Source organism: Haplochromis burtoni, unplaced genomic scaffold, assembly GCF_018398535.1.
Source record: "Haplochromis burtoni strain Fernald_Lab_line unplaced genomic scaffold, NCSU_Asbu1 Contig_280, whole genome shotgun sequence".
Lineage (NCBI taxonomy): Eukaryota > Metazoa > Chordata > Actinopteri > Cichliformes > Cichlidae > Haplochromis > Haplochromis burtoni.
This window is the reverse complement of record NW_024582641.1, coordinates 388369-401806: the sequence shown is the minus strand read 5'-3', so window position 1 is coordinate 401806 and position 13438 is coordinate 388369. Positions and strand designations below refer to the sequence as shown.

General features: G+C 40.2%; 1 protein-coding gene across 4 annotated transcripts; it reads left to right on the top strand.

The window, feature by feature from the left end:
• Nucleotides 1–4003: 4003 nt before the first annotated feature.
• On the top strand, nt 4004–13002 carry slc35a5 (solute carrier family 35 member A5). 4 transcript variants are annotated; one of them, XM_005940053.3, is made up of 10 exons: nt 4004–4119; nt 5872–6028; nt 6184–6282; nt 7603–7736; nt 7957–8024; nt 8367–8555; nt 9254–9448; nt 9541–9668; nt 10713–10981; nt 11605–13002. In XM_005940053.3, exons 2-10 carry the CDS (start codon nt 5902–5904, stop codon nt 11671–11673), a joined length of 1278 nt encoding a protein of 425 aa, XP_005940115.1. In that variant the 5' UTR covers nt 4004–4119; nt 5872–5901; the 3' UTR covers nt 11674–13002. The 4 variants fall into 4 exon arrangements, with proteins under 4 accessions (XP_005940115.1, XP_005940113.1, XP_005940114.1 ...); XM_005940051.3 differs by having other exon boundaries at nt 4019–4123; nt 5869–6028; XM_005940052.3 differs by having other exon boundaries at nt 4025–4119; nt 5869–6028.
• The last annotated feature ends 436 nt before the right edge of the window (nt 13003–13438 follow it).

Below are 13438 nucleotides of genomic sequence, written 5' to 3'. Positions count from 1 at the left end.
TTCAAACATTATGTCCCAGGGCAATGAACTGCGCCTCTGCATATTTTTTTTTCCTTTTGCAACCGGAAACATATGTGCGTTGCTGTGAGTCATGCCCGAAGGGTGTTGATGGTGGGAATAAGTGTTGAAATTCTGAGCATAAATTTCTCTGGCCTAAGAATGTTCCAGAAAACCACTCTTAAAAACATGCCATAATTTCTGGGAAGCATTACTGTAAGTGTAATAGGTGTGGCCACACGTCATTCTGGTTTACCCCAATTTCACGCAGTTGAAATACTGTTAAATGTAGCCTAAACTCATATCTGGACATTCACTTAGTGTTTACCAGTTTATTATTATTTTTAAGTAAGATGTGACTTAAAGTATCACATTTACATAAAACAAAGACAAAAAAATCTATTCTCATTCTACGTCCACACGTACACGGGTATTTTTGAAAACGGAGATTTTCCGTTTTCATTTTAAAAAATAATCCCGTCCACACGTAAAGGTAGAAATGAAGGAAAACGCTGCTGGGAACATGGGAAAGCAACAGGTGGCGCTAGATTCCTAACCGAAAAAGTAAACAAAGCTGGGGCATAGAAGCAGGACCGAGTCGTATGTGTGGACGGACAGTAACTGTGTGTATATGTAAGCATTCAAACACTGCAGAGAGTAGAATTAACAGTAACAGTATTGTAGAAATTCATTTCACCAAAACAATAACGTGGCGCACAGTGTGACGTCAAAAAAAAATGCGCACACCTTTGACGCTGCGTTTTCTCAGTTTTTCTTGTCCACACCTAAACGCAAAAACAGAGTTTTCGAAAATTCCACCCTGGCAGGCGTTTTTAAAAATATCCGTTTTAAGTGACCGAAAACGCAGTTTGCGTGTGGAGGAAAGGTGCAAACCCATAGAAAAATCTGCGTTTTCAAAAATACCCGGGTACGTGTAGACCATATGCTTTTATTCGTGTATCGTTTTTCTCTTGTCTCTTATTTCCCCTTGTCTCGATTGTACTTTATTTTCTTGTCCCGTGAACACAGAGTTTCCACTTCACTGCCTTATTTCATACGGGTCCACATTACCGATGCACGCCATTTTTTCCAAGTACGGCCGGTGTTCCAGATCTACTGGCGTTTAGATCAACTGGCGTTGGTCGAACAGATGTGTGGCAGTCTTGCGTTTCAGGAGCTGCTACCGACAAACCAGCAAAAAAACGCCAAATGTGTCATCTGTGACACTTGTGAGGTTAGTCTCAAACACACTCCGTCAGTCTTGATGCTGTTGAACAACAAAATGTTTAAAAATGTGGCGAGTTTACCTGGTGATATCCTCATGCGCGACGCGATCGCGAAAACAGCAAACAAGTAACACCACGCCGATGTTGTTCACAGGACAGCAAGAGTAAACGATCGGGAGACTCGTTGTCGTCGTTATCGTTCCCCTCGCACGGTTTATTTCTCCGAATTCAGCGTTTTTGCTTCACAACTAAGCGAGCAGTTTACTTTGTGCACTAACATGGAGTCGAGTCAACCAGCGCCACCTCTGGCCAAGTGCCACAGCCTACAGCCAGATCAACCTGTGACACACATCTGCACCACGTTTGAATTCGTGTCATGCACATTTGTACCTTTCAATTGTGTCTGTTTGTGCGTCATGCAAATAAACCTTTGAAAAGAATGAAATGATATCATATATTCCTTATTGGCCTACATTTGTACAAAATTCCAAATTATATACACAAAGTCATAGAAATCACCACTCCAATTGGTCATCATGATTTTGATATTCTCTTTTTCCATAACAATGAAATACCTTGGACAAATATGACACATCAATATTTCATTAGTGTTGTCACATCACATCCTGTAAGCATCGTCTGTCTGTGTCCTTTCCCTGGAAATTAATATTTCCAGCCAATATAGGCAATCCATCAACATGGCTGGAGAGTTGGTAGTTATATACAGTCTGTATAAGTGTGGTTAATCTAATGAACATTTGTAAGGAGACGGCAGTTACTTTGAATTCACAGCAGTTACACAGTGATTAGTAATAAACAGCCAGTGAGAGTGAGTGGATATAAGAAAGTCAGTGACTCAGGTGTGTCGCTTGGTTTGTCATCTGTTTGTGAGACTGGAGGAGACGTAGAAATCTTTTGTTTTAAATCTTAGTTAGGAAGGTTCCTGTTTGAAAACAAGCACTTTTTGTGAGAAATGCAAGAAGTACATCTGCAGAAAGCACACAGTTACATTCTTGACAATTCTGAGTGGATTTACACAGTACGGGTCAAAATGACCCGCAACAAAATCAATGTCACTTTTTTGTTTTTCAACATAATACAAGGGTTAATTTCCAAAACTTCCATATGATCTGCAATTTGTAGCAGATCCACTATCACACAGCAGCTGGAGCAGTTTCAAATGGAGGTCAGTCCACTACTACCATAGCCTACTACTAGATTAACTTGTGACACATCTGCACCTGCTGCTATGATCACATTGAGAAGAGGCTAAGTGGCTGCACTTACCCCTGGTACATCCAAATCTACCCACAAACATGTTGAAAGATGCAATGCCAGCAATGTGGATTGTCAACACTAAAAACAATCAGTAAGCAAAGACAACAGGGATCACTTTTTACTGTTTATTTAGCACCCACAACATTTGTAGTCGCCTTCTGCACAGGGGAAGTCCACACACACTGTGTGGTACCACCTTCCACAGAAGGTGCATTCAGTCTGCAAGACTGAATGAGATTGTCAGGGTCATTGTCTGACTGTTTATTACTAATCACTGTGTAAATGCTGTACATTCACAGTAACTGCCATCTCCTTACAAATGTTTATTAGATTAACCACACTTATACAGACTGTATATAACAACCAACTCTAACATGTTTGTTCGCAGAGAAAAGACACAGACAGACTACGCTAACGACATGTGATGTTACAACACTAGTGAAATATTAGTGTCATTTCATTCATTTCAAAGGTTTATTTGCATGACGCACAAACAGACACAACTGAAAGGTACAAATGTGCATGACACGAAATCAAACGTGGTGCAGATGTGTGTCACAGGCTGATCTGGCTGTAGGCTGTGGCACTTGGCCAGAGGTGGCGCTGGTTGACTCGACTCCATGTTAGTGCACAAAGTAAACTGCTCGCTGTAGTTGTGAAGCAAAAACGCTGAATTCGGAGAAATAAACCGTGCGAGGGGAACGATAACGACGACAAAGTCTCCCGATCGTTTACTCTTGCTGTCCTGTGAACAACATCGGCGTGGTGTTACTTGTTTGCTGTTTTCGCGATCGCGTCGCGCATGAGGATATCACCAGGTAAACTCGCCACATTTTTAAACATTTTGTTGTTCAACAGCATCAAGACTGACGGAGTGTGTTTGAGACAACCTCACAAGTGTCACAGATGACACATTTGGCGTTTTTTTGCTGGTTTGTCGGTAGCAGCTCCTGAAACGCAAGACTGCCACACATCTGTTCGACCAACGCCAGTTGATCTAAACGCCAGTAGATCTGGAACACCGTCTCTTGGCATCTGGGCGCAATCGGTCGTGATACAGCCCTTTGTCTTTTGCGCTGATTTTAACCTCCTAAGACCCGAACTCTTCCACGACATGCATTTTTAATTTCTCTTTGATATTTGGGCATATTGGGGCCCGATGAATGTAAAAACAAAGAATTACCAGATTTTTTTTACCTTATTTTTGTTTTTAAGAAAAATGAGAGCCACAAATGAGGATATTCATTTAAAATTTTGATAGAACAGTAGCAGTATAATGTTCTCGTAAGTGGATATCAGGCCCATGTAGAGCATAATTGAGTATTTTTGTCTAAATAACCCAAATGTGATGTCCACATATGTGGACGGCAGGTCCTAGGAGGTTAAGCATGGTTCTGATAGTCCTGCTTCCAACACAATAGTGTGTTTGTTTTGATTTGTGGCCTTCTGTCATGGCGCCGCGATCCCACAATGCAATGCGGCGTGACGTCAACCCTAAAGCCCAAAACGGGATGACGTCGTAACCTGTGTTTTAACGCCTGCGCAGATCAACCAGGAAGCGGTAGTGTTGGCGAAATGCAATCCCTCGGTTATGTTTTGTACTAAAGAAGACTAACAGGCAGGTATTTATAACACTGCCCTGTTTTCTCATGTTATGGACAGTGGCCTCAAAAATAATTTCCGAATATTTAAAAGAACAAGCGTGTTTTATCGGCGTTTATTGGCATAAAGGTGACGATTTAAAGGCTAGTGATGCAAGGCCACCTCTGTGCTTATAGAGCTGTGTGTTGAATTTTGTGTGTTTGAACAGTCTAACTTACCGTCCTGCCAATTTTCGGGTGATTTTTATGAGTATTATTGGACATGGCAATGGAGTTTAAATTATCTCAAAAGCTGGAAGTTGATTTAAAAACTGTCGACTAATTTGCCGTTAGTTTGTTTTGTTAGCTCTTAAGTCAGTAAGTCTTTGTAAAAGTCAAATATAACTACGTATTTTAGCAAAGTGTCGGTGTTTAAATTCTGTGTATTTAGGTCTGTGTAGGTTCTCAGACGCCAAGATCATGGTAATGTAAGTCGCGTTTTTCCCCCAAACGCCTTATTGCAAGAGTACAAAACACGTATTTTCTCTTGTGAGTAGGTAAAGGAGAGGAAGCACTGTATCAAATAAGCTTAAATTAAAGCAAGAGTACTTTTAAAACATCATTCAGTAGTTATTATAGCTATCTAGTGTAATCATTATTATTATTATTATTATTATTATTATTATTATTTGTTAAATTAGTGAACAGAAACCCCCAAGCACCAATACTTATTGCTTAAGCAGGGAGTGTTTTTTTGTCTTGGTGAAATTGTGGATATACAGTACTGTGCTAAAATATTGAAGCTTCCCTCATTTGTGGCTATTGGCGGCTTTTTTTTTTTTGTTAAAGAAAAACAAATTTTCAGTCCAGTCATTGTACCTGATTATTTTCAGAGGAACTTTTATTTATTTATTTTTGTTTGTTTGATAAGCCACTTAACACTGACCTGTGAATTATTCAAGAATAGGAGAGCCCAACTCAGTGTTGTGTCTGCACATAACAAACAACTGAGCAAAGAGGCAATATTAAAATATATTTCTAGCCACTTTATTACTTGCTGCCTCTCACAAAAACACAGAATTTGTGCCCATTTACTTATTTGAATATACAACAAATGCCCAGGATAATGCTGTTTGACAGGGACAAAATTGTATTTTTTGCACCAAAGAAGTGTTAGCTGAAAACTTGGCATATCTCAGCGTGGTGTGCAGCGTGTCTTTAAAAGCAAAAGGAAGGTAGACAAGTGGAGGACAAAAGAAGAAGTGGCAGGCTTAAAAACCTGCCCACAGCTGATTAACAGTATCTCAAAGTCACGTTCTTTAGAATCAGCGTGAAAAAATGCAGCAAAGACCTGACACAGGACCTGAGAGATGCATCTGGGCTTGCAGTTGATCCATATACTGCTTACTGAAGCCGCATCAGAAATGGTATCAGTGTGAGGGTGGCTGTCAAAAAATTACTCTTAAGGAAGGGAAATTGGAAGAAAATGTTATGGTATGCCAAATGACACAATAACCAGACTGAAAATCCCTGTGAGCCCTGTTGCAACAGTGCTTATTGAGTCATAGTTTGACAGAGAATAAACAAAAACAGCCAACATCCACATAAATCTCTTGGATTACTTAAAGAATTGACCTGAAAGCTTGCCTGATACATAGATTTCTTGGAATATAAAGGTCATCTTACTGAATATTGAAGTTTTAAAAAATTCTTTGGCAGTATAATAATCATAATGTAAAGGGGAAGTCTGATAAACATGTGTGCGTGCATCGTTGTATGTATTCCAGCAGGTTTGGCTGGATCCATTTCCAGTCGCAGCCATGGCATGCTGCCCCTTGTGCCCCAGGCTGTGCTCCCGCTCATCAGCCTACACTCTTGCTCTCGGGCTAGGCTTTGTAACACTGGGGACCAGCCGCATCCTACTTCTGAAAATGTCTGCCAATGCCGGTGATTACCTGACAGTAAACACATGCACACAACTTTTTTTTTTTCACAGCTGGATAAAAAGATTTAAAAAACAGTGTTAATTTTTCTTGCATGCATTACAGTGATGTGTTGGCAGCTTGCTCAGCACGTGTCTTCACATTTTGTTCTTTTTGCAGAAAACAAGTATGACTTCCTCCCAGCATCTGTAAATCTGCTTGCCGAGGCTCTTAAACTGCTCTTCTGTCTGGTCATGTCAGTCAGGGTCATAGTCCGAGGTAAACTTTGATGCCTGCATGTGTGTCCTAGTTGGGATCAGCTTATGGTCTGGTTTCATATCACATCTCGAAGTGTTTTCTCACCTGCGGTGTTTTGTCTGTTTAAATCAAACTCTAGTTCGTTTTCCCCCCTTGGTGTAGTTCGTTCGTGCAGGTGTGACTGCACTCAGGAGCGGATGAAAAGAACAGCACCGAGACCCTTTGGAGGAAGTGGTCTCAGTACAGTTCCAAATTGACTCCAGAGCGGTTCGTTTATGGTGTGAAGGTGTAGTTTGAGCTATAAAAAAACCCCCATCCCATAGCAATGTATGCTTTGTAATCTCAGCATCGAAAGGTACTATAGATGTGCAAAGGTCTGTACGAGCTAGCAGCTAACCATGAAATAAATGTAAATTCTGTGTGTTCAGCACCTTCTTCCTGCGTTTACTTTTGTTGCTCCCAGCCCGACAAATCTGGCTGCTGAGCAAACTGAACATTGTCACATTGTTTGTAGTGACGCAGTTTGGTTTGTGTGGAGTTCACTTGATTTCTTCTCTGTGTGGAAACAAACCCAATCACAGGGAAAAGCTAAAAGTTTACAAACTCATCAAGTGGTTAGGACCAGAGTAAATGAACTATAGATGTGAAAACACCCCCAGTTTCAAATATCTGGGCAAACTGCTTGAATGTGGAAGAAGTTAAAAAAAAAACTAAGATAATGTTGGTGTGATTACAAGTTTGCCTATGAAAATAAAGAAAACATAGCAGTTAAATATGACTGATCTGTTTTTAAGGTTAAAAGCCCCATTTTTGTGGTTTCATTTGTGTAAATTTTCATCTCAAACTTACAAAGAGAGAATCTTTCTGTCAGACTGGCCCAATTTCCTGTAGAGGACCATTATTAATGAATTATTAATTATGTGTTATTTATTATAAGTCCTGTGTCTCCAGAATTTTGGGATTGTACCTATTAGTTTATCATACATAGGTGTGACTGACTGTTGAAATTATTTTTAGATTTCAATACATCTGCTAGCTTGGATCGTAGAAGGCACTAAAAATCTAAACTAATGAAGTCTATAGGAGACAGGTTAGTGAATGATGGCCAGTCAAAATAAGGTCAACCCTCCAATTAAAGGTCAGTGGCAACAGGAATGTTGAATTAACCATTACAAAATAGAAGGGATCAATAACCTGGGTATTAGTATTTATCATGTCTCGAATATGACAAAAACCACGACAAGTCTTACAACTAATATTTGTGTTCATAAGTTCATCTGACCTCATTCTGTGTTCCATGAGTGAAGGATGTTCGTTGACTCTTTCTTTCTGTTACTACAGAGGGCCGATCATGCAGAGATTTGGGTTGTGCCTCCAGCTCTTCCTTCCTCAGCTCCTTGAAGTGGGCCGTCCCTGCTTTCCTTTACTTTCTTGACAACCTCATCATCTTCTATGTTATGAGCTACCTGCAGCCCGTCAGTACAGATAAGATATTTAAGATGTTTGCTAAATGATAGCTGCTAGAGGGAAATGTGGTTGCCTGGACTGCAAATTTTTTTAACCCTTTGTTAACATCCAAATCTCATTTTCCAGTTTGTAGATTTGAGCTTTTCATATCAGACTGGCATTAACAAAATGTCCTGCACATTTGATGCTTTAAATGTGCTGAGCTGCTGCTGTTCTTTTTGTTCCCAGGCTATGGCAGTGTTGTTCTCTAACTTTGTCATCCTGACCACAGCTGTGCTCTTTAGAATAGTTTTGAAGTAAGTTTCACTTTTAACTCAACTGTTCTTCAGAAACATGTTGTGTGTGTTTGATTGTGGAATGAGAGGTGATATTTTAAGATTTTATTTGGTTGGTCTCTTGAGGAAAAAAGACATTTTTTTTCATGTTTTCCAATTGTAAGCGGACCAAAGTGTGCATGTGAGTGAGAATGGTCTCCTATACCATGGAACACTGTTACTGAATGTGTTTTGCTTGTCCCAGTGCACTAAAGCACTCACAGGTAATTTGATCTTCAGGCTGTTATTTTTATTACTGTATATCATAAGCTAATAGATTAAGCGTCATTTGTTTTTTGTTTTTTACTTGGCCTTTTCCTACAGGAGGCGCCTGTCTTGGGTTCAGTGGGCAGCGTTGGTTATTCTCTTCCTGTCCATCGTTTCCTTGACAACAGGATCAGGAGGCAAGCAAAACTCAATAGCTGTTCCCAGTCTTCACTCAAACCCACTTTCTAGCCCCTCCAACTCTTGCCTACTCTACACCCAGCTTCTGGAAGAGATGAAGAACAGCAGGTAAAAGTGAAGCATGCAGGATTATTTAACCTTTACTTAACTAGGAAGTAGATCTTCGGAGATTTAAAATGTTTTTGCAGCAGAACAATTTTCCAGAACAAGATGAGCAGCAGCACAAAATAGAACAATACACACCCAGTGAGCATATTTATACACATGAGATAAAGAATAAAGTGTAGAAACTTAAGTAAAACATTTCAAAACTATGAAAACATCATGACAGGTCAAATGTAGTGAGGCTGCAAAACATTTATCACTGTATTCAAATAATTTCTAATCACCTTGAATTCATTTAGTGAGATCAGTCCCCTCAAATGTAGTTGATTTTGCAGCTCATGCTGGGAAGCTGAATATTAAACTGCCCACAGCTGTAGGGAGAGATGGAAAGATTATATGTATCAGTTCCAACTATTTTAGCAGGTCTTTTATGCAAAGGGAGAAGAAAAGGTTTGGTAATCTAATAAATGACACATATCTGTCATATTTGTAATATTAGATTTAAATGATGGTGTTTTGGACTGCTGCATCGAGAAAGTATTCTGTAAGTAAAATGGCGCAGAGAGCTTTGGGAAATTCTGAGCACTTCTTTTGCAACTTGATAACATTTTTGTATTATTTATTAATCTACAGTGAAATACTGTAATGTACACGTTACATTAAATACGCTTTTTCACATCTTTGTTCCTTTACACTGCCAGTATATCATGGGCATCAACCCTGCCCGGCCAGGCCTGGAGGGACAAAGTAGTATCGAAGCTTCAATCTCTGGGTGTGGGTCACATCCTGCTCATCCTCCAGTGCTTCATCTCTGCCATGGCCAACATATACAATGAGAAGATTCTCAAAGAAGGAGAGCAGCTCACTGAAAGCATCTTCATACAGAACAGTAAACTGTGAGAAGCTGCTTGTGAAGAAAATGGGAAAGCAGAGGACATGTGGATGACTTTGGTGCTAACATCAGTCGTTTTTACTGCGTGTTTTTTAGGTATGCCTTTGGTGTGGTGTTTAATGGTCTGACTCTTGGGCTCAACAGCGAGGCACGAGGTCTCACCATGCACTGTGGCCTCCTACATGGACATAACATTTATTCCCTGGGCTTGGTGCTGGTCACTGGTGAGTAATGGTGGATTAATGACTCGCACTGTCATCACAAATTTGTATTTTTTCTTTCCCCATTAGTCAGACTTGTCAGTTTCTTCCAAAATGTCAGTGTTAAACAAAAGTGGACCAAAACAACTTCAACATTTATTCTACTTTTGGACATCATGCAGTCATTGGGACCACAAAATTACATTTAACATTTTTAACTTTTGGTGTTTCTGCCTATCACAAGATTGATAACTTCAGTCAGCACTGTAGTGCATCATTCTCACATCAGAGGGACATTTGAATACTGTTTTATACAGCATATGACTGGAAGATGAATATCAAGCAGGCATAAGTGTGATGTTTATTGAACTGAGATCTCCTACTGTCATTTCTGTTGCTGGAGATGTCCACTCTAATTTAATTTAATTAGTTTGCTGCTTTGAAATATATGCAAACATGTCCATGTGGATTATAGAAGTTGCTTGAGGAAGAGAAAATATGTTCATCAAAAGAAGACAGTTGAGGTACTCGGGGCATCTAACCAGGATTCCTCCTGGACTCCTAGGTAGGTGAGGTGTTTTTGGCCATGTCCTACTGGGAGGAGGTCTCAGCGGGCTTGGGGAATACTGTGTCCTCCAGGATGAGCTGGAAGGGATGGCTGGGTTGAAGGAAGTCTGTCAAATTGATAAGCAGAGGAAGTGGTGCAGCACCTGGTTCTGTTTGTAGAAGCTCAGATGTAGGGGCAGCCAATCAGATGAAAGCTGGCGTAAATAGAGGAGGGGTCGGAGTGGGAGCTCCAAAAGACTGTAGCATGCAAAACCACTACTTTGTACAATTTCTGTCGTCTACAGACAAAATCATCTTAACTTGTGATCTTGTAAGCTGCTGGTACTTGAGTTGTTTTATGCCTCTGAACAGAACCTGGTGGGTATTTGGTCCTGCTTCTGGCATCAGTGCTAAGCTACAGTAATCCAGCTGCTGGATGTAATTTGTTATTAACTGGACTAGTTCATTTATCTATCTCTAGTATGCATTTGAAGAACTCATAATCTTCTGTGTTCTCCCTAGCTGCCCTGGGCTTATCCGTGGCCTTCATCTTAAAATTCAGAGACAACATGTTCCATGTGCTGACTGGCCAGATCACTACTGTTCTGGTCACAGGCCTCTCCCTCTTCCTCTTTGACTTCCACCCGTCGCTGGACTTCTTCTTCCAGGCACCCACTGTCCTGCTGGCCATCTTTATCTACAATGCCAGCTGGCACAAGGACCTGGAATATAGCCTGCAGCGAGAGAAACTACGGGTCATCAACGGGGAGGTGTTTGAGAGGTCAAGAGGGGTAGGAGACAAACCACATATCCTCAGTAGTCACGCACACAAGCCCACACACTCCTTTTCCTCACACAACTTCGCTCACCTAACCCTGATGTATATCCACTTCCTCTACTCCCGCCCACATACCAAGTGCTCTGCAGGAAACTTGGCTCTTGTTTCTCTGTAATGTCATTTCTTGAGTGCAGGAGGAAACCTGATTCCCAGCTATGAAAATAGCATTCAGGCTCATGCTGGAGCCTTACTTCATATAATTCCTTTAGTAGTCAAGTGTTTTTTGATGGAAGAAGCTATTTAACAATACAGTAGTCTGTGGGGATACTATCCTGGAATTCTTTTCATCCCCAGCGTCCTGTTCTGTATTGAAGAAACCCTGTAATTCATGTGAAATGCCAGGTTTCAGGTGTTTGTTTCTTTGCTAGAGCACTAACAAAAATACCCTCTCCATTGGCAGCCGTGGCTTTAAAATGCACGGTACTTCCCCGGTGTTTTTCGGGGAGCAAATACTGCCCTCCACTTTCTGAAGACAGAAAAAAGATGTGCACAGTGCCTCAATGTCTGCAGATTTGTCCACTGGATTTGACCACTTGTGCATTCATTCTGATGCCTTGTCTCTTTTTTGTGTTGCAGGACGGTGAGGAGCTCGAGCTCCTGACAAAGGCAAATGCAGACAGTGAATCTGATGAAGAGTCCTTGTAGTAATGATAGAGCTAGTAGTATCCAGAGGATACTCTGCATCTTTCCTGCTGCTGGTGTCGAACTGCACAATTGACTGGATGGAACATGGTCACAGATTGTCTGTGAAAGCATTTATTTGAACAGTGATAAGCAGGTAAATGGTGAAAGATACTGTTGCTAGATTATATGATAGACTCCTAGAATTAAAAACAAACAAGGTGTTTAATAACAGAATTAGCAAAATCTGTATATTTTGGAAACGTGCCTGTCTGTGGATGACTGCTGTCATTCATATGGGGGAAAGTACCAGCAACGCTGTTTGTTGGAAAATAAGTGATAAGTGATACTTTTGGATTCATTATGGATTTCTTTTATGGACAGTGTATTTCTTTACATGATTCCTGTTGTACATGCTGCTATCTGACTGCTTGCTGGTGCTGGACGTCTAAGGACCAGAAACTGCAGTTTCAAGATTGTTTTGATAATACATTTGTTTGAAATTGTAGTGATTTTGAATCTTTATCCACACTATGATGAATTCGGTTTGTATTGTACTGTGGAAGAGGCAGTCCAACGCAAATCCCCCCCCTAAATTTCAGTCTTCATGAAACTCCACTCTTGTCCATCAGCCTTGTTTCCACTCCGTTCTGCAGTCATGAATGGATGTAGGAGCTCCTTTAACTGTCTGGACATTTGCAGCTCAAATAATTTCACATGGTGATGAATAGAACCACAAAGAGGACGCAGAGTTTTCATCAAGGTGGATAAAAGAAACTGTCTTTTATTTGGTGATCTCAATTCTGGAATCACAAAAGAAGAAACTCAACCAAAAGGAAAAAAGGAACAGAGGCAACTATTAAGTCCAAAGTAAAAGGGGAAAGAAAGAAAATACCACTCACATTACTACGAGAGGCAAAAAAAAGTTGTTTTTCATTGTTGAAAAAAGGAAAGCAGAGCTGCAGCTTTTTATAGGACCCCAAATTTCCCCCAAAATAATAGGAGGCTTGCTAAAATTTAGTACACCCGACATTAGGTGGAAACAAAAAATATAAATGAATGTTTTATACATCTGGCACCTGGACTATTATTTTCATTGGACTATTGGTGTTTATTTTCTGAGCCAGAATAAGTGGTATTGATATAATTGCCACTAATGCCTGACTTTCTGTCAGCACCACAAACTCCCTGCTTCTCTTACTTGGGGCTTGAATATTTTCTTGTTAAACTGTAAAATAACATTGTCTAAAGATTGTTGTTTGTGCCATTAAAATCCTCACGTGTGAATGCATTTTCTTGTAAAATAAATGGAAAGTTGTTTTACTTCTGTGCAAGTAATGCAATTTAATACAATCGCTGATGTCTTGTCATAAATTTATGTGCATTTATTTAAATACTGAGGTTTTCTGGAGGAAAACCTAAAGGGTACTAGCTGCTCTAACTCCATGTTTTTATTCTATTACTTTGCACATACTTGATAGCTGTTTTAGCTCAATATCAGTTCCTCTTAGATATTTTACCCACCTGCTGAATAACAGTGTTCCACACCCACTAACATTATACAGATCCAAGAGAAAAGAGACTGTAACGCAGTCTGATGTCTAGCTTTAAATGAACAAGACTTACTTGTACATACACTTTGGCCATGTTTAATACAAACTCTGTCTCTTGCTCTATGGCAGCTGAGAGATGCTCCAGCCTCCCCATGCCTTTAATTGGATAAGTGGAAGAAAATGGGTAGGTGGATTCCAGCCCTTCTTACTCACAAAGTGTGTTTGCAAATGTGATT